Genomic DNA, 21,059 nt, shown 5'->3' on the forward strand with positions numbered 1-21,059 from the left:
CTTGCGTCCAATAAGAGAGAATGGGTGAAATTTTTCCTCGTTTTTGTAACATTTTTTACTGGTACTCTGCTCCTTTTGGTCGTAGCGTGATGATATATAGCCTATGTCCTTTCTCGGGTATCGAAGTATCTCCATACCAAATTTCATGCAAATCGGTTCAGTAGTTTAGACGTGATTGAGTAGCAGACAGACAGACAGACAGACAGAGTTACTTTCGCATTTATAATATTGGTATGGATAACAAAATAGATCAGTATGACCGAAAGGTGCAATTTGTTTATAATAAAAACAGTGCTGACTTTCAATACATTTCTTATTTTTATAGATTGGGCCGTAATTTTTTTAAAAATAAATGGTACCCTGTTAATATTAAAGTCCTACTGCTGGGTAAGGGTGTACTCCCGTAATGACGGAGAGGTTAGGCCTAAGTCCACCACGCTGGCCAATTGCGTTGGCTATTTTTCATGATTATAGGAACATTTTCGTGTATACATATATGTACAGTTACGTATTTAGCTTGTTTTTGATATAACTATAATAATAGCATACTATATTGAACACGGCAATCACGATGATCTTTAAAAAAATAACCAACACACACAAACGTAAACTGCGCCGAGAACCGATGCCAAAACCCACCGCATTTATATGATAAATTATACGTCATTGCATTTGATCAATGCTTACAAAAAACTTCGCGATGGAAGTTGTGCGAAATCTCAATCATACACATTCGAAAAAATGCCGAGCTGACTCATAATTTTCCGTCAGATACTGCGAGACTCATCGAGAATAAAATACCGTGTAAAAACTTGCTGAAAAATTGTTTTTTCATCGTTCCGTGTCCAATACGAACACAGTACAAATCAACTTTAGCGAAGCCACGCTAGATTGCCCAGGGAGTAGTAGATATTGGCTTTCGATTACATTAGTGAAGTGGACCCAAAATAAATTTTCCGTTTCATTCGACGACAGCAATTTGTGGCAAACAATAGGAGCTGGTGCATTCATCGTTATTAAAAGTCGCTGGAATCATTACTCGTTAATGAGGCGAGGTAGACAGCTTCGTAAAGAGACTGTGATGTTATTGTTATTGTCGTGCGGCATGATGTAAAATACGAGCCGGCTTCTAAGTCATATAACCTCAAAAGCTTGGGGCCGTAGAGCCGCCGAACGTTAGGGGAGCGCGCAGCCGCTCAATGTTGTCGCGCGTGCGCCCAAGCAGCGGGCTCACCGCCGAGCCGACAACGCTGCACAAAGCGCGAGTGTCCGCGATGTCTCGCACCGACTCTTCCTCACATTGATGACTCGCAAAACCGTGACACGTTCGCACCACGGCCTCCTCTCAGCAAAGTGAAAATACGAGTATGTGATAAGATTTAGTGTGAATACAAAACGTAACAGTAGTGTTTCCTTTTGTGATAACTAAGTAGCTACTTCATCAAAATGTACAAGACAGTGCGACATGGCGAGAATAGTCTCCAATACACTATCCTCCCACAAACCGAAGAAGTGTTGAACAACAGCGGATTGAAAGGAAAAGGACGGGACTACAGCCCTTCGATTCACGTGCGACGATCTCGTAGGAAATCCACAGTGAAATACGTTTTGCTGATAATATTTGGCGTAATTGTAGCGCTCGCTTTAGCTTCAGTTCCTCTTTACGTTATGAATGGGGCACTGCTAGCCCGTAGGAACCAGCACAACCAACATGAAATTATTACTGCTGCACCATTGGCACCTGCTGCTCGTGAATTGGCAAAATCTAGGAAAAAAGAATTAAAAATGTCGCCAGAAGTAATTTTAACGCTAGGTCAGAAATCTGAAACTACAACCGTTTCCACGACGCCATCCACGACTGCAACGACGGTTCCTTCAACAATCACCGGTGACAGGGCAACTACACCACCATGGACAATGCCAGCTTTACGTTCGTGGAAAAGTTCTACATCATCCACAGCCATTCCACCTCTACCAACAGAAGATAATGAGATTCCCCTTATTGGGACTCCATCAAATAATAATGATCGTGTAGCCGATCACGACCAATCAATGAAGTCCTGGGAAAAGGACATAATAATCCGAGCGACAGTCACCCCGGAACCGATAACTCTTCGCAACGTGTTGAGATATTACTCTCGATCTTATGTTCCTTCAGAGAAGTCCGTAGTAGCTAATACAAAAGCGTTCGATGACGTTCTTATAACTACTAAGCCCACGACAACGAGAACCCCGGTGACGACAGATTTCTCCACGACTAGTGAAAGATACCAACTAAAAGATTTGAAGGACGCTATGTTATCGGTGGACGATGACGATGAATTCAAAGAGTCGCTGGAAGTAGATGAAGTATTTTCTTTACCACCATTGAAGCCTGATTATGCAGCTCCAGGAACTGACTCCGACGAAGTAACGGTGTCGAAGGCCGGCGACGGCGGATGGTACGGCGCGCGATGGCCGTTCGTGGACACGTCATCTTACTTCCAATGGACGGTGCGTACTGCATTGTTACTTGCCTTATGTAATGTTTACCTACAATGTATTTACTTGATCATAACACCTGTGCGTGCACCACATAACTTAGCGTAACTGTTACTTCGGTAACAGCTGGGTACCCGTAAGGCCGTAACGTAATAAAAGCGGATATGGAAAACGTTGTTGATTTATGAAATCTATTGCGGATCGAGTACTTATGTAATACGATTGTGATTACCGCAATTGATTTTCCTTAGTCGAGCGTAATGTCTTATATCTATGTGCATCGATTTTATAACTCTTTCGTTTACTCAATTTGTAATGCACTTAGTTAGGTAGAATCGTTTCACAAGAGTTCGGTTAAGGACTTTCACAACACTTTTAGTTAACTTTTATAAACTACAAATCAAAGAGTGGTGTCAAAAAAGAAATAACTACATCTTGGAGAAAAATAATAATCTTAATAATGATAAAAGAATACACAAAAGTAAGAAACACACAATTCTAAAACGCGTATTATATACCTACTTAACGGCGTTTTCCTAAAACATATGTTTCAGTCGGTATTGCAGCGCCTCCATTTAATACAACTTTGGCTTACCTATTTCCTAAATTGGATCAAGTAATTTGTACTTTTTAAAAAAAAATACATTATTTGTAGCTGCACTCATTTTATGAAACATGGGATTGAAATTAACACATATACTTTCCAAGTTATCTGTCCGTTTCTAAAGGTTTCAGCATTTCTAACTGCTACAAATATAAAAATGTATTTAATAAAATCAAACAGCTTTTAGTCGGCTACACTGAAAACTTTAACAGTGCCTATAGGGAATGACACTTGAATAAATGCATGTATTCTATTCTCATAGCTAAATTATCCAGGAAACACACTCATTATCTAGTAGTACACTCTTAGGTCGTCGACCCAATCAATCAATAAACTCAGCTATCAATGATAAAAGGTTGGTAAGCCCGTCTTTTTACTGCACTGCATTGTGGGGTTGAACAGGGTTGACAACCCGTTTTCAGGGCGACTGGTGGTTCCGAGAAATAACGGATAATTAAAATAATTATACCTAACCGTTGATACAGTTAAAAAAAGACATTTAGCTATACTGACATCGTTTTTAATTTTTTTATTTTTAAAGAAGAATTTTTCTTTAAGGACACGTCCGACCCTCATCGAAATATTAATGCAAAGTAAAGATATTTTAATTTAAATTCGATATTTTTTTATATTTAAATCATCACCAACTTGTAGTTTCTTTTACACCGGAGGCAACAATATTTTGTATAAACGATTACGTATTGTACTTTCTAAAAACAATCGTTCTTACCTACCTCGGTTAAACCCTTTATTTAAATTCTATTCCACGTATTATCGTCGGTTTTGCCAATTTATACTTATAAAAGGTAGACACATTATTTGATGCACTATGTACTCGCGTATTAACTTTCAGTTCGTGGAAATGCAAAAGTTACGAGTAGCTTCTTTCAAAGGAACGCGTAGAAGGTACAATTAATACCAACGTTGTTTTTTTTTATCCACATTAACCATGTGCAGTTATTGCGTATTTTTTGTAAATTGGTAACTGTACCTAATTAATATCTTACTAAGTCAACATGAGTCAGTGCAGAAATTGACAGGATGTCTTTTGAAGGTTTAGGGGATGTCTTTTTTACTACAAAACCTGATAACACTTTAATGTAATTAATTTATAAGTTAATGGAGATTAGTTTTTATCGTCTAATCTAGATCTAATATGAAGTAAACCTTATAGGCTTTTCGTAATTTTTTGTCAAGGATTGAAATTTCCCTTTAAATTTCGACGCAGTTTGGCGATTTATTTAGTTTATATTGTGAAGTTTTACCCTAGTGCTCCAACCCATTGATAGATTTTATATCATTTCCGCCGACAAGGAAATCAAAGAACTAGATGCATTTTATGGAAAAGTGCCTGAGGGAAATGATTTTCCTGCATATGACGTGGTGCACGGAAGTGAAGTGTTCAACCACCAAGCCTTTCAATTTTTACGCTCTGTTGCGACATTTGCCCGTTATTGTAAATTTATTGTGGATGTTAAACTACAATCTTGATGTAAGCGTGTGACAACAATGTTAAATTACATTACTTACATCTAAGGAACCCGAAGTTTTAAGACTATTCTGTTCGATGTAGTATCTAGCTAGCGTTTTGAAACTAAATGCCTATGTAATCGTCATAGCTGTACCTACAGCAAAATAACCTTTGTGCAACTAAAAGTTAAATTAAATTGACGTCATTTTCAAAGACACTCAAAATTAGTTTTTTTTTAGATTAATCCTTGCGTGGTAGAACGAACTAAATAAACACGTCTAGGTTCCTAAGTACTTGCTACTAAATTACATCTCGATCGAATGTAATTAGCCGTGTCTAACTAACAGCCATTATTAACGACATATCGTCGATAAGGGATAAGCTAACTCAAGTAACTTAGGAAGTTCAGCTGATCACCAATTGATAGGCTGCCTTATTGTAAATTGTAGAGATTTATTTCTAAACTAGCCTTAACCGCGACTTCGTCCGCCACCTGAATTTTGCCATGGAAATGCGTCATTTTCCCGTGGTAAAAAGTAGCCTATGTCCTCGTCCAAATTTCATGCAAATTGGTTCATTAGTTCAGGCGTGATTGAGAAACAGACAGACAGACAGATGTAATTACTTTCGCAATTATAATATTAGTATGGATATCTTTACTAAATTGTATTTTTTTTCTTCCCCCAGGGCTACTCCCCCGGCGACAACTTGCTGCTGCCGCTGCTGGTGGCGGCCCTGTCCTCGATCGCGCTAGTATTGTTGCTGGCGCTGGCCGTGCGTCGCCGCAAGCGCACTCACGCATCCTCCGCACAGATTGGGGTACGATTACATACATACCACAACATTATTTAAATATGTTTCTATGATGTTTACTAATAATTGGACGTCCAGTTCCGATACGTATCTATCATAGCGCATTCTTAACTTATACATTTTATGTACGATGTACTAGCGTGCAAAACATTTCATCATACCCTGATAACGCGTCTAAGAGATACAAACTAGCTAGGTACACGTTCAAAAACATACTTTTACTATCAAGTAAGTACGGTAATAAAAAACATATAACATTTCACTGGTAGAGTAACACTCAAATAACAATGTGTTATTAGCTACGCTAGCTGTCTTATGTGCGCTTTTCACGAAAATGTTACTACGGCAACGTACCTATTACGACACAACTGTTACCTGTACTTGCGTACCGTGAAAGATTTGATAACCGTTTTAGAGAAGCCAAAGTTGTCTCTACAAATAATGTGAGTGTGAGACAGACAACGCGTAATCGCTGGACCGTTGTTTCAGAAGCTAACCGCCGATCTTCAAGCTGACGACAACACTAACCTGTTGACGGCTGAGAACGCTGAAGACGCCGACGAGTGAGCTCATCCGTCAGACACGCTTTTAGCTTGTTCAGCAGCCCATCAGGATGCCTCGTGTACAACTCGGGTACATATCGAAAATATTTTAACCACACAACTCATCTACGATTTATAAATCTACTACTATATACTTTAAGAGCAAAGATTATACTTTACATTTGTTTGAAATCGTAAAGCATATATTTATAAGTGTATCTAATGGATTTTATTGTAAACGCAATCTGCTAAATGCTAGACCGTCATAGGTGCTGTATTGCTAAAGGCATCACGTGAAGCTATTTTATTCATTCATCAAGTCAAAGGCCAAGTTATGCCACCTGTCAAAATCATTGTGACTGTTCCTACAGCGTAACTTCGTAAACTAAAGACCTATTGTGTTTGTATTAAATCGTTTTCTTAATGCATAATGTAAACGTGCACAGAAGTTTACTCAATTTTGCTTATGTGTGTATGACTAATAGACAAATAATGATGTATGTATTAGGAATGAGAATATCGGCGTTGAAGTGTTTTGCACTCGTCTTTGTCACCTCGATTGTACATCAGGCATTCCACGCACCTTGTAATAATTTAGCCGTCATAGTGTAGTTTGTCGAAGTCGCATAGAAGACCTGTCTATGTTCGTCTTCTAACACACCGATCATATTTCAATCTTTCAGTGCCTATTGTTTGTATATAATGTGCGGTTCGGTCGGTCTCAGGACCGACGAAGGCCGAGGGGCGGTTTCCATGTTCAGAGATACGATATAATATGTAAGTATATTTTGTAAACGCACTAGATATTCGGAAGTAAATTAGGTACGTACGTGTCAAATGCCAAAGTTGCTAAAATTATTTTTGTTACAAATTAATCTACATGGTATATAAAGTCATTCGCCATCGTAATGGATCATAATAATTAGATATTGATAGTGTACTCATGAGCTTGCTAGTACCTAACTATACTGTGGAGGCATTCTAACACTGTTCATTCATTATTAATAAATGTAGATACGTTGTAACGGTCGCCAACAGTCGGCTCAATGTTATTCACGCTATCAGAATAATCTTTATCAAACGGCAGTACTGTCTCCGAGGCAGTGAGTCCAGCGCGGCGGTGCTGCCACAAGGTACAGGCATGCCGTGAAACAGTAGGTATTGTCGGAGCTCAAGCGCTCAACACGCGATTCATGGCCGACGTTCGTGCTATGTATATCATATCTCTGAAAGTTTCGATTGTATGACTCGTCAGTATTAACAAACCCTGTGGTATAAATCTACATGATAAGCATACGCATTTATTTTTGTGTAGTCCGTTAGAGTAAGATGAAATAATATCAATCTCGGTGTAATGTTATATTATAATATGTGTTTTAACGTCGCTCTTTAACATTTCAAATACCTAACTTTCTTACATCTCAATTGAATATCTATATAATTTTAAAACATAGTTATAAGACTGATATATGATTGATTTCTTAGAATAGTAAGTTTTATTTAAATATATTTAAATGGCGTGTAATCTGTTACAAAACTTATTTTATAACGGCACTATCGTTTCAATTCGTCTGTAACTTTGTGTGCTAACAAATTATAAGCACTTACGCGTAATAAGTAACTCAGTGTTAGGTATATACTATGACTGTACAATCATATTGTGAGGAGAGGGGAGAATGTTAGTTAGAAATTAAAATGTGATACCTCCGTAGTATCTTTGGATAATGTCGTTCCCCTGTAGAAGGAATTGTAAGGTGTTCTTACGCATGATACGATTTATATTAGACAGACTGTCTCATGCGTAGGAAGACCGGTGTTAAATCGAAGTTTGGATATTATTAATTACCTCTATTATTATACATGTGAATCATAATATCATGCTAATATTTTATATCATGCAAAGTAACATCGCACACTACTGTATCAATAGTAATTGTTTCGATTAGCTTTTGTGTTAGGATAGTTTTTTTGTAAATGCCTTGAGCAGTGTGATTATTTTGTATTTGCTGAGAACACTCACACCATGTACATAAGTAATGAAATAAATTATGTTTTCCCACCCGACTACGCGGTTTTTTGTTGATCCTTGTTCTAAACTTGTATTTTATGAATACACTAGCTGACCCGCGCAACTTCGCTTGCGTCACCTAAGAGAATGGATCTAAATTTTCCCCGTTTTTGTAACATTTTTCGTTGCTACTCCGCTCCTTATGACCGTAGCGTAATGTTATATAGCCTAAAGCCTTCCCCGTTAAATGGACTATCTAACACTGAAAGAATTTTTCAAATCGGACCAGTAGTTTTTGAGATTAGCGCGTTCAAACAAACAAACAAACAAACTCTTCAGCTTTATAATATTAGTATAGATTTACGTGTGACGTGATTTTTTAGGTGACTACGTGAAATGTACGTGAAGTTGTACAACTTCACGTACATTTCACGTAGTCACCTAGATAGATTTTATCATTCATATTAATTAAAACCGAGGAGCTCAGCACGTGGCACCGTATTTTTTTTAAATTTTCCACCATTGTTCGTCAAATATTGCGATTTATTGGATGCGCGATGCTAGAGAGCACCTACGAGAATTTCAGTCCACATAGGCTTATTTTATTAAATTATATAGCGTTTTGCCAACCAACTTATAGTTAAAAAGGCTTTTGGTTACGTTACAGTAATAAAAGAAAGTAATATTTATACATATTTTTATTTTGTTATCTAACAGTGAAAAACTGTGCAATATGAACCTAGGATTTATATTAAAAACTATAACATATTATCTTAAATTGCTTTCAGGATACTATGAACAAGTTTTACTCGTTAGAGCAATTGACTGTAACTAACTAAAGGGGATCACACCCATTATATACAAAAAGAAAACAATAACGTAAAAGTATATGAAAATATTAATAACATTCTAATAACCAAAAGATCTTTATACAAGCGTCATTATCGCGACAGCGTATGTATTAGTTATAGAAACAATCTCATATTACACACCGAATACAATTATAAAGGTTTATATCAAACTTCAAGCTATATTGGAGCTAGTCGAGATTTAACGGAATCGAGAAATAATATAACGTGAGTAAGAAACCTTTCACAATATATTGTCACGTTTCACCGAACATTGAGAGATCGTCAATTTAAATGTCCTTGTTCTCTATATACAAAAAATAAATTAACATAATCATAATAAGATTATAATCGAACCATTACAGTTATTCCCCTTCAATACCTAATTATTTTCAGTAAAATCATATGTACATAATACCTACTTTCCTTATATCAGTTTTAAATCCCTAGTCGAGATAAACTCAGCGATACTTTATCAAAATAAATAGACGAGTAAATATTATTCAAATTATTTTTATATAGTTATACAAAATATTTTGAACTTACAAAATCTTACAACTGAATCTAATTATAAATACTGGATTTGTACATCAGTACCTTTAAAAGGAAACGAAATATAAATCAAATTTAGTTTCTAATAGATAATATAAAATTATTCTCTTTACTCTAGCGTAATATCGGCTACGTTAGATCTAACTAAACATTCTTTAAGAACCACATTGAGACAATAATCAGTGATGTAATTCGACAACTTTCATCACAAATCGCAAACAGAGAGAAATACTATACACCTACTCGAATACACAATACAATCCCTCACTAGCTATCGACAGAGTCGTCCATCTTTGACTTCCTATAACGGGTACATACATCAACTAACGACAATACCAAATTCAATCAATGTCTGCAAATTCTAATGATAGTTTTGTACACTTATGGCAGTTGTTGGGCATTTACTGAGGCGGATGAGCGGGTCGGAGTATCCTAGCGAGCACGTGGCGCCCTCCCACTAGCTTCAGCTGCTGGCCGTCCATGAGCACACTCCGCACGCCGCTAGATGTCGGTGTCGTCGCGCTGGTCGTCGCCTGAAACATTTTAGGGAACGTATTACAAAACTAATCATCACAACATCTTATTGTACCTTTGTATACTACCGGTGAGCAATTCTTAACAATAATATTAATTCTCAGCATTGCAGACACTCAAAAGCTTAACTTATAGAATTTTCTCAATCCGGTAATTTACAAAGGCATTTGTGTTTACTGTTTTGCATAGGCAAGTGTGCATACCATACCATTGTTTAATAAAAAGAATATCATGAATAATTCAAAGCAGATAAAGTAAATCCTTAAGATTAAGATAAGAAAACAAACTTCAAAGGGACCTGATTTAGTTTAAAGTACTTGAGTTTAAACCTATTATCTAGTCACCTACTGCCACCATTTTGCTATCTACACTTTGTTATAATAATATATTAAAGAGAAGGTGCTCGTATTAAAAATAAAGCAAACTTTTGATAAGTGAAACTGCAATCTGTTAATGCGTGTTATATTCTTAGCTCCCAAATCATATATTTCGTCAGTCATGCAGTCAATCATTTCGTCATGCAAGTGTCCTATACTACTGTAACCGAAGTGGTCGCTCAACACATGCAAACTGTCAAAAATCACCTGTTGTATCTTAATTCCCTGCGCGAGTTTAACTTGTTGTATTGGATTCACCTAAAATATAATATAAACAATTTATGATACCGACTGATTGTGATCACATTTTTTACATAAAATTACATAAACCCAGATCACGCTATAATTTTAGCGGTGAAGTGTATAAAGTGTAAATGTGAAAATTAAACATCCTTCGGATTTTAGCATCACCCAATAAGTATTTTTCCCGTATCTTAGCAATGACTTAATTGAACATGAGGATCATTTGTCTGGCTTACCCCCGACTTCTGAAGTCAATTTAACGGTAGTTTATCTATTTAAACCATTTGTATGGGCCTAAACACTATAATACAATAGACAAACTACTGCTAAATGTACCTCAGAAATCGGGAATTAGTGTCTTTTCGCTGTGTGACGCATAAAGCAACCCCGATTTTCGAATAAGTGACGATATCTATAATATCTCTTTCTTGTCACCAAAAAATGGGAGATAGCGAGGAGAGTGAAAATCAAGTTTCCTTTATTCCCTTCCACATCGCATGACATACTCCCTCTTGTCGGATAGCAGCCAAACACTGAATATTGATCTCTTTTCTGTTAAACGAATTGCGCTGAAGATTAAATGATAATATTTAATTATTACCTGCTGTAGTTTTAAAACAGGCGCCGACGCTGTGGTCGTCACAGTTTGTGCACCTACGAGAGAAAATAGAACATAAGGATGGATGACGGACATAAGAACAATCTATGAATGCTGAAGAATATAGTAGTAATGAAACCGTTCAATGACTATTTTAGGTGACTTTGATGAGAGGTATACTAACCAATATTTCCTAATACTAAAGTTTGTGATGTACTGGCAGCTCCGCTTGACGTCACCCGGATAGTGTTGCCGTCGCTTTGCTGTAAAAATAAAACACCATTTTTAACTTGAAACCAGGTAAAACTTATTTCATATCTAAAGTTTTTTTATATGCCACTGTGTTGATTTTGAATGTCATTACAAAACATCTAGTAATCTATGGAGACCGGTGCATACAGGACGTATACGCGAGATGTATGCGTGCACGAACACATAATCATGTTGTAGATAATACAGAATTAATATTTTCTAAATTGTCATCATTCGCTACATGATCAATGATGACGGTAAAACAAACACGTCGTGCCAACTTTTACGTTTATGCGCTGACACGATATTTACGCAGCCCAACACTGGTATTTTGACAACGGCATAGTTTACACAGTGGCATTTTAGAATATTGTACATGTTAAAATAAAAAGTAAACAATAAATCACCTGCAGTATGATATTGTGTAGCGGTTTGGCAGTAGTGAGCAGTAGCGGGCGGGCGAGCCTCGTGGCCGGCGACAGCACACGCACGCCACCGCGCGGCCGCACGCCCGATACTTGTAGTGTACGGGCACCACCCACCATACCCTCTAAGGATATCATTTGACCCTGTACAAACAAAATTCAAATAAAAATAAGTACCCCTTGTTCACAAATATTAATAAATATCATTGGACAACTCACACACAGTCATTTGATTCCTAACAAAGTACTATGGTAACCAAATAGCTGATAAATATATTTATATGCTTCAAAATACATACTTATATAGATACATTAACAACCAGGCTCAGAACAAATACTCGTGTTCATCACACAAAGATCTGTCCCGTTTTTAAATGCATCAAGTTTTATATAACACAATATCATCATCATCATCATCATCATCTCAGCCGGGAATCGTCCACTGCTGGACAAAGGCCTCCCCCATCGAGCGCCAATAGGACCGGTCCTGGGCCGCCCTCATCCATCGGACTCCGGCAACCCTTACCAGGTCACCACAATATATAACACAATATATACAAACAAAATAGTAAAACGGCTAAGTCATTGACTCGTTTAGAATGTGGGTCCTGTTTGAACATAATACATAGCAACATGTAAACCAAGCCCCTATATTTTAACAGTAGGTAGATAATCTTATCACTAGACATGATTTACTCATTTCTCTAGTCTTATCAGTATTTACAAGTCAATAGATGCAAGGTATTATAGTATATAATCATCATGCATCATTCAGATTAGATCCCTTCCATGCGGAATCATATTTTTAATGTCGCCGACTCCATACGGAAGACTTTTTGTGAGATCGCTTCTCCAGAGCGATGGTCGAGATAATACGCCACAACAAATATCCTCCATCTGTACGGAGAACGTAATATTACGTCTAATCAAATCTGTTCCCAGACACGGTTGGCGTATTATTATGTCTGCCCAATTATAGTAAACAACAACTTACCACTATTCATACTTTTCACACGTTCTTATCCTTAAATAATTCTGAACCTTGGGACACTTGTAGCGTAATATACTAAACCTTGTAACACTTGTAAAGTATAACATATACTAAGTATTAGTCCCCAATTTCACACAGGGCGGTTGTGTTCTCTAACCTCCGCACAGGAGAGCTACCCTTCTCATTGACCTGTTCGTTTGTAGCGACAAATAAGTTTTGCCGGAATAATACGCCCATCGTATGGTAAACGGATTTAGGTTGGACGTAATATCACGCCAGCCGCATAGAAAGGGTTAAGATCTAATAAATTAGTAATAAAAATGTCCTTGTTATTTATTTACTTGAAATCAAAAGTAATAACTAATGTATATAATAATGCTACGGGACATTTATAATCAAAAGGTTAACAAAGGAAGGCTTCTTAATTAATCCAAAACCACGAAATTTTTTGGTATTTGATTGCTTACCTGTGCATTTGTGAGCAATTTTGCTACTATTGGTTGGCCGGTAGACGTCTTGTCAGTCGGCGTTTGAGCTCTTACAACTTGCGCGGTTGACTTGGGCGTTTGATTAGCAAGTTGCACAGTTTGCCCACTAGCCAACTGCAGCGTCTGTCCACTCGACAACTGAACCGTTTGACCACTAGACAACTGTAACGTCTGACCACTAGGCAGCTGAACAGCTTGTCCGGCCAATTGCACTGTCTGACCACCCAACTGTACCGTCTGTGACCCTAACTGCACCGTCTGACCACTCGGCATTTGAACACTTTGACCAGATAGTTGAACATTAGAACCTCCTAACTGAACTGTTTGTATATTTCCACTACCAAGTTGAACTGTCTGACCATTCGGTAGTTGAACACTCTGTGACGGTAAAACACCTTGACTAGCGACGTGAACACTTTGTCCATTGGGCAACTTTACAGTGTGCCCAGTTAATTGCACGCTTTGTCCGGCCAACTGGACAGTTTGTCCGGCGATTTGAACTGTTTGTCCCGCCAATTGTACGGTCGACACAGGAATTTGCACAGGCTGGCTAGTCTGTATCGTTTTGACAGTTGGCGTAGTTTGTTGAGCACGCGGACTGGGGTTTTTGACAGCAGTGGTCGAAACACGAACTGCTTGAACGGACTGTGGCGACGCTAGTTGTACAGTTTGTCCGCTCGGCAACCGAACACTATGTGTAGGTAATTGCAAGGAGGATAGCTGTAGGGTGGTTCCCGATGTGAGCTGTACGGCTTGCCCCCCGGGTAAATGCACTGTTTGATTGGTAGCGAGCTGTACAGTGCGACCGCCCGCCAGTTGAACGGTACGCGTGGACATCGATGACGTAACAGCTGTTGGCACACTGCTCACGACTGTCGTTGCGCTTGTCGTACTCTGAAAACGAATACATAGAATGTAAGCTTAAGCAAACACCTACTTAATAGAAAAAGTCATATAAATTACCATATGGATTACCTGCGCGACAGTTGTTACAGACGCCGTAGTGGGCACTCCTGTTCTCTTTTTCGTCGTTACAGTTGTGCCTAACAAAAGCGAGGTTTTAATTATTTTCTATAAAGATTTTTATCTCAACAACACTTTATATTATGCACAAATGTACTAAGTTACCTTGCTGCATTAACGCCCGCGGTGATATGAGCGACTTTCCTGAAGCCGGAGTAGCTGGACTTAGTACTCTGACTACGCCTCGTCTTGTGGTCGGTGTTGCCTGCAAAAACAATAATATTCTTCATTAAGTAAGGCTTTATGAGCGAGTAATAATATTACTGCATAATTATGATCTTTTACTAGAAAATGGGGGCACAAGCAAACAGCTACCAAGACTTTTACGTAACAATCCCATAAACAATCCAAATAAAATAGGTTGTTATCATTTACTACTCTGACCAAATTACAAACATCAAATTAAAAATACCTAGCTTGTTGTAATACAAAATCTTCTTGTGTTATTGTTGATGTAAGCAATAAATGGTACCTGTGTTACAGCCGGTGTGGTAACAACTGCCGTCACAGTAGTCTGAACTGTGTTTGGCCTTATTAACAGGGACCGCGTTCCGGGAGTTACCTGTAAAAATATTCATGTTTCAAATTTAATTCAGTTTTACTATCTAGTAATTGGCTTTTTTGTCAGCATTACAGTTTGTTACCTTATTTTGTATTTGAATTGAAGCAGAACAGGTGGGCACTAAGCCAGGAGGTTGTGGACTCGGTAAACTTGGTAGACTAGTTGCCAATACCTGCAAAAATACATAAAAAGAGAATACATAACTAGTCCAAAACTGAAGGCGTATTATATTGACGGATCTAAAAAAAGCGTATTGCACTAACCTGTGTCTGTGAGACTTCGACTTTCTGCAGGGGTCGTTGCTTAATCAAAGGTGATTTATGAGGCGTAGCCACCACTGAAGGCAATGATTTTGATAACTGCGTAGCCGTACTCAATTGAGCTGCTATACTCGTCGATTGATTTACAATTATCTGCTTAGCAGGCTGTGACTGTTTAGGCGATTGAGCGGAGACGATCGGTTGACTTCCTTGTTTAGCACCCGTCGCTTGTTTTGTGATATTCTGTTTGACAACTTGAGTTATAACACTGGCTTGTTTCGGCGGTTGAGCGGCGGCAGGCTTTGCCACTGTAACGGCAGTTTGTTTCGGTGATTGTACGACGGCAGTTTTAGCTTGTTGTATTACTGTAGGCGGTTTCACCTGTACGTTTGTCTGTCTCACGGCCTGCGCTAATATATTAGCCTGTTTCGCCGACTGAGACATGAGGACGGCCTGTTTCGCTCCAGTCTTCGCTCCCGTCTGCTTCGGCTGAACGACCGTTTTCGGTTTTTGCGGAGGGGTGGCGACGAGTTTGCCTTTCGGTTTGGGCGGTAACGCGACCTGTTTTCCTTGCGACGCTTGCGTGGCTTGCATTAATAGTTGAGCGGAAGATAAATGCTGCATAGAGGCCGGCGGGCCGCTGTCGTCGACGTCTACATCACTGTCGGAAGCGTTATCGATCACTTCTTCGACGCTGCCTACTTCTAACTCCATCTGCGAAAAAAAGAGTAAAGCTATCGAACCACATAGCACACTTATCCGGAAAAACTTGGCAGACGTACGATTCGCAGGAGAAGGGTGAACGTGAAAACAGTTTATCTAGTCAAAATATGATCGTAATGAATTAATACCTTAGAGTGATACATCGCGACAACAAGAGGTACGTTACTCACGGCTTGCGGGGCGTGCGTGGCGAGTGTGGCGTGGGAGGCGTGGGGGACGGGCGCGGCGCGCGGCGCGAGGGGCGCGAGCGGCGCCAGGGGGGCTCCCGGCGCGTGCGCCACCAGCGCGGCGTGCGGCGGCGTGTGCGGCGCGGGCGAGCGGCTGGCGCCCGCGCTCTTCACCAGCGGCGGTGGCTGCAGCGCTGTGGCACCCAGCGGCAGGGCCGCCGCCGCCGCCGCCGCCGCCGCCTGCGACGGAGTCTTGCGCCCGCGACCCGACGTGATCTTCAACCAGTCCTCTTCGCTCCTGTTCGCGTAAACGGAAGATATAATATTTTTCCATCGTTCTTTTATATCACGTAAAATCTAGGCTCACCGTAATAAACTCACCTGTGTCTATGGAGATAAGTCCACACGGCCGTTCGCTGGTCGTACTTGACGACGGGATCCCGTTTCGCCGAAAGGAGCCTATCGAGCACCGAAGACAAAGCGCTCAGCAACGTCTGTTCGTTGCAAGGCGCTATCCACTGGGACATTCTGTAAAACAGTAAAAAGAGAATCCCGTGAATGCGCTTCCCTCGATCTCTTACAATGTTTACACTCAAGGAGCGTGCACGTTCCGCCGGTCATACGGTCGTACCTGAGCAGCGTGAGCACGTGGTGGCGGGTGCCCTCCCCGTTGGGCAGGCGCGCCAGCGCGTCGCGCACGAGCGCGGGCAGCGCGGCGTGGCGCGGCCGCGCCGCCAGCAGCACGCCGCCGCCGCCACCCGCGCCGCCCGCGCCACGCGCGCACGGCCCCACCACGGCGCGGTACCTGCGGGACAAATATACTTTCAATATAATTCGTATTGATGGACTTGACAACTGACGGCGAATCGTCCACCGCAACGGTCACTGAGAAGTATAGAACGGTATAAAAATGCATTTGCCTCGACGAACACGAGAAGGCCCATCGGCGCGTCGCTAGGGGAGCTAAATATAAATCTAATGTCACCTGTCAAATCAATGAACCATTTGGTATTCTTTTAAATTATTTTAGCACAACCGAACTATTTACGAACGCGAACATAAATGTTGAGTTGAGTTCGATCGACCTTTAGAAGTCTTAACACTAGATAAACGGGAAATAAGAATATATCGCAATGGCGATCACGCTAAGAACACGATAAAGAAGAATCATAATTAAAAAGAGCTGATTCGTTCATGAACAACTTACCCGTGCTGTATATATGTAAATGGTTTAGCGGCAGCAGCAAATCTCCGTCGTTCCTGTGACCGAAACTCCGCTAGTTCTGCTTCCGTTGGCGCTCGAACTGACCACGATGTTGGGTACCTGGTGCAATTTATAACACTTGTCAGGGAGCTTAAGTCATGTGTAAATATGTGACAATTCACAAGTAAGACGATATTAAACAAAAAAAACATAACATTAGTTTTGTTTTTAAGGGATTTTTGTGAGATAATTACCTTGAAGGCGGTGGTTCGGAAGCAGGTGGTGGAGGTTCGACAGCTCGCAGCCAGCGTTCACACAGACGTCCTAGTATCGCGTCACAATCACGACCAGCGCCGATCCATTGATACATCTGCACGAAAATACGAGTGAATACGTGAATTTTGACTTTACGTCCGCGTCTTGTGGCTTGTGCGCGGCGTCCTTAAATGTGATGTATTGTTTTTACATGCACCCAAGGATAAACCTTCGGTGTGTGTAAACATTCTTCAACTCAAGATAAAATAAGACAGAAAAAGTATCAAAACGATCAAATGTTTCGTTTATTCTTATAGTATAGACACTATAATAGATAGGTACAAACCTGTGTTTCTGGTAAATACTGTAAATATGGTACAAAATCATCAGGATGCTGTCCCCTTTCTCCTGCAAGGAAATCCAAGGCGGAATCCAATTCTGCACACCAGTCGTCAGACACTGCAAAATACAAGTAATGCAGAAAATAAAGCAAAGGTAATAGACATTACATATATAATAATATACCATTTAAATAAATATCGATACTAACAGTTATACCAAGTGTTGAGTGGTGCGATAGGAGATCGCATGACAGCCGCACATCTCGATCGTAGTTGTTTCTTACTCGCCCTGTGCGCCGCCCGCGCGGGGAACAACGCCCGGACTAACGACAAGAAGCATGCGTGCGTCGTCTCAGTTAGCAACGAGTCCGCATCTACAGGAGCGGCCTCTGCATCTCCCTCAGTGGACATCACTTCTTGAACAACTTCGCCTGATTCATCTGCTAGTTCTACTGGTAGTGCCATCATATCTGCAATTATTTCACAAATTACTTTTACAGCTTTTATAGAAATTACTTTGATACATATCAGCCATCAGCATTTTTTTAAAGTTTGTGAAAGTGATTGTTAGACTAATTAAAAAAATAATGATATTAATACATACTAACAGTTCCCTAAATGGTCTTATAAGCTATAAATAAGGTACATATTTATCACTAACATAGTACAGGTAAAAGTATAAGATATACATTATGTAACTACCTTGAAAACTTCTGAACTTATCATGGCAGATACTTTAAAGTAGAAATTAAAGGTCAACTTACCAATTCCATCCAAGTCTTCTAATTTAATAGGTACTGGTTGATTAACTCTAGAATTCTGCATTTGTAGAACATTATCTATGGGCTCTTGTTTTATTATACTTTCCAGTTTTGGATCATTGAAATTCAAGCTGTAATTAAAAAAAACAGTTAAAAAGGGGGGTAATCACTAGGTGATGGAAACGAGTAACCACCAACAATTTTAGATACATTATTGTTGTTGATTTGGTCAGTCTCATTAGGCTGTAACTACTACTATACTCACTTAGGTACATTACTAGGATACTTGACATCAACCTCCTGCTTGATCTCAGGATGTTCAACCTTCTTCCCCGACCTTGGACTTGCGACAGGATCTACAAATGATGAACTTTCAGAGTCAGACTCTTCCTGTTCACATTTTATTTTAATATTTGGCAATAAAGGTCTACTTTCAACATTGTCAATCTCCTCTTTGCCCTTTTTACTTGGTTTTTCTTGTTTTGCTTGCTTCTGAATGTCTTTCTTAGGCCCTCTTCTAAGTTTCTGTAGTGGTGATCCAGTTTTCTGACCACCAAACATAAGTTTTTTGGCACCATTTACAAGGGCAACTCTTTGCTTTATGTCATCTATTGTTATCCCTGTTGTATTTAGTTCTGGATGATTCTGAAAAATGTTTAGAAGTGTTTCAGAACCAGCTTATCATTTATTACATGAATATATGACATAGTGCCTGTTTTACCCTGCAGGGAATAGTGTAAAAAATACATCCACGCGCTATTCACAACTAATGTTATCATGGGTACTACAGGTAAGCCTACTAACAAATACTCAGTATAAAATCAAACTCTAGATTAGTTTTGACTAATATCATTATGTAACTTCTAAATTTCAATATCACTTTGCCCAGAAACTCTGAGATCTTGTGATCTAGTATACACTACTGCCCAGTAGTTAGTATTAATTAAAAGTGTGTCATGAATTGTGTGCAATGTTTACATATTATTATGTTGTTATACAAAATACCTCTCTATGTTGTCTTCTTGTTCTGTGTGTAGCGAGTATATTCTTTAAACATTCTAATGATGTTAATGTTGATTGATCAGATCCTCCCAAAGTACCAGATACATTTCCATCAGTATTCTGAAATTAAATATGTTATCATAATACCCAAACACAACGAATAAGAACAATAATGTATTTGAAGATATTACTTGTCCTGATGTTATTTGTTTCCTTTTCCTTACTGATTGCTCTGGGGGACCTTCAGGATAATTCTCATCATCAGATTCATCTCCACCCACCTCACTTCTAATAGCTGCCAGCTCTTCAAAATATCTTTGCTTGGCACGTAAATAAATTGGCTTATAATTATTCTTATATGAACGTTTTGGTGGCAATAGTGGTAAATTAGGTACAGGTCCAGGTGGAGCAGCTTTAACAGCCGCTAATACGCGCTCACGAGACAATAAAACTTCTGGCAAAAGCTTTGCATAGTAAGATTTTATCTGAAATACAATAAGTTTGTATTAAATGTTAATACTGAATGAAAATGTAAATATTATGAATACTTGAGTAAGCTTCATAGTAATTTACCTTTTGTCTTTGCTGTTTGGCTCTTGCTTTCAATAAAAACTTTCTCATCTTTGCTATATCTGGTCTGTAGTTACCCTGTCTCAGGTTGTTATAAAAATTATCAAGAGGTGAAGTGAAATGAAAAGGTTCATGATTGAAAAGCATTTTGATTGTTTTCTCCTTCTCTTCCTCTTCATTTTCAGTAAATTTGGGCAAGTATTTACTAAGTTCTTCTTTATGTTTGTCCTCCAAAGCATCCCAAGTTTTGATTGAAAAGAACTCCTTGAAGACAGAGTAATCCTCACAAAGTTCTTGTGGCAGCTCTAGAGACTGGCCGAGAATGCGTACCGGCTCCATGACCTCATCATCGCCCTCAGAACTCCCGCTTGAAGTATCTGAAGAGCTACTGCTCTCACCACTGTAGCTATGTTCACTCTCCATCTTTTCTTCCATTGCGTACGAAAGCTGTCCAAAGGAACTGTAGTCTTGATGAAATACCTAGGTTTTTCACTGATTACAATAATGGTTTTCCACCCACTTCATTGGATTTTCACCTTGTTTTGTTCGCGTTGTTTACGAAAAACCTAAGCAATAGTATAACAATCTCGAACAAAGAGCCATGAAGTTTTTTTAAACAGCCGTCAAGTCTTGTCTAAAATAAAATAGAACGCACACGCCAAACCACGGCGTTTCATACATACTATGCGCCAGAACGGAACATTACGATGAGAAAATAGCTTGACAATCAAGAACAGCGACATTTTGCCCGCAAAATAGAATTTAAAAATAAAAAAGTGCTTGTCTATGGTCGATTTTCCCTCATTGTCTATGAGTTAGTATATGACACGAATACCTTTTTGGGTTATTTTCGCTTAAAAATGGACAAAAACATCTATTTAACTACTTTTTTCGTATTAATTGTTTAAAAGTTTCATCACCTATTATTTTATTTGCTAATTACACTTACAATGGTTTTTCCTGA

The 21,059-nt window shown here is 39.2% G+C and overlaps 2 protein-coding genes across 4 annotated transcripts; one reads left to right on the forward strand and one right to left on the reverse strand.

Moving 5' to 3' along the window:
• The first annotated feature begins 869 nt into the window (after positions 1-869).
• LOC142977096 (uncharacterized) lies at positions 870-7,975 on the forward strand. 2 transcript variants are annotated; one of them, XM_076120811.1, is made up of 3 exons: positions 870-2,493; positions 5,244-5,375; positions 5,859-7,975. In XM_076120811.1, exons 1-3 carry the CDS (start codon positions 1,447-1,449, stop codon positions 5,934-5,936), a joined length of 1,257 nt encoding a protein of 418 aa, XP_075976926.1. In that variant the 5' UTR covers positions 870-1,446; the 3' UTR covers positions 5,937-7,975. The 2 variants fall into 2 exon arrangements, with proteins under 2 accessions (XP_075976926.1, XP_075976927.1); XM_076120812.1 differs by having other exon boundaries at positions 875-2,493; positions 5,862-7,975.
• Positions 7,976-8,602: 627 nt separating this feature from the next.
• Positions 8,603-20,836, reverse strand: LOC142976945 (uncharacterized). Of its 2 annotated transcripts, XM_076120561.1 has the most exons (23): positions 20,099-20,836; positions 19,717-20,010; positions 19,529-19,645; positions 18,789-19,168; positions 18,527-18,654; positions 17,972-18,232; positions 17,768-17,880; positions 17,421-17,536; positions 17,170-17,286; positions 16,594-16,767; positions 16,344-16,490; positions 15,966-16,260; positions 15,076-15,786; positions 14,895-14,984; positions 14,723-14,812; positions 14,356-14,455; positions 14,203-14,270; positions 13,207-14,121; positions 11,731-11,892; positions 11,256-11,334; positions 11,075-11,127; positions 10,438-10,488; positions 8,603-9,852 (listed from the first exon to the last, which is right to left on the reverse strand). In XM_076120561.1, the coding sequence occupies exons 1-23, from the start codon at positions 20,528-20,530 to the stop codon at positions 9,721-9,723; spliced, it is 5,025 nt and encodes a 1,674-aa protein (XP_075976676.1). In that variant the 5' UTR covers positions 20,531-20,836; the 3' UTR covers positions 8,603-9,720. The 2 variants fall into 2 exon arrangements, with proteins under 2 accessions (XP_075976676.1, XP_075976677.1); XM_076120562.1 differs by lacking the exon at positions 10,438-10,488.
• Positions 20,837-21,059: the final 223 nt, after the last annotated feature.

The sequence above is a fragment of the Anticarsia gemmatalis genome, chromosome 12, assembly GCF_050436995.1.
Source record: "Anticarsia gemmatalis isolate Benzon Research Colony breed Stoneville strain chromosome 12, ilAntGemm2 primary, whole genome shotgun sequence".
Taxonomy (NCBI): domain Eukaryota; kingdom Metazoa; phylum Arthropoda; class Insecta; order Lepidoptera; family Erebidae; genus Anticarsia; species Anticarsia gemmatalis.

What these genes read in the sequence shown, in the direction of transcription:
- LOC142976945 (XM_076120561.1), bottom strand. Translation starts at nt 20,530, where the DNA reads ATGGAAGAAAAGATGGAGAGTGAACATAGCTACAGTGGTGAGAGCAGT. An exon ending in CAATTCAAATACAAAATAAG is followed by an intron (nt 14,813 to 14,894) that starts GTAACAAACTGT and finishes ATATTTTTACAG; the next exon opens with GTAACTCCCGGAACGCGGTC. An exon ending in CTGTAACAACTGTCGCGCAG is followed by an intron (nt 14,122 to 14,202) that starts GTAATCCATATG and finishes ATTCGTTTTCAG; the next exon opens with AGTACGACAAGCGCAACGAC.
- LOC142977096 (XM_076120811.1), top strand. Translation starts at nt 1,447, where the DNA reads ATGTACAAGACAGTGCGACATGGCGAGAATAGTCTCCAATACACTATC. An exon ending in CATCTTACTTCCAATGGACG is followed by an intron (nt 2,494 to 5,243) that starts GTGCGTACTGCA and finishes TTCTTCCCCCAG; the next exon opens with GGCTACTCCCCCGGCGACAA. An exon ending in CATCCTCCGCACAGATTGGG is followed by an intron (nt 5,376 to 5,858) that starts GTACGATTACAT and finishes CCGTTGTTTCAG; the next exon opens with AAGCTAACCGCCGATCTTCA.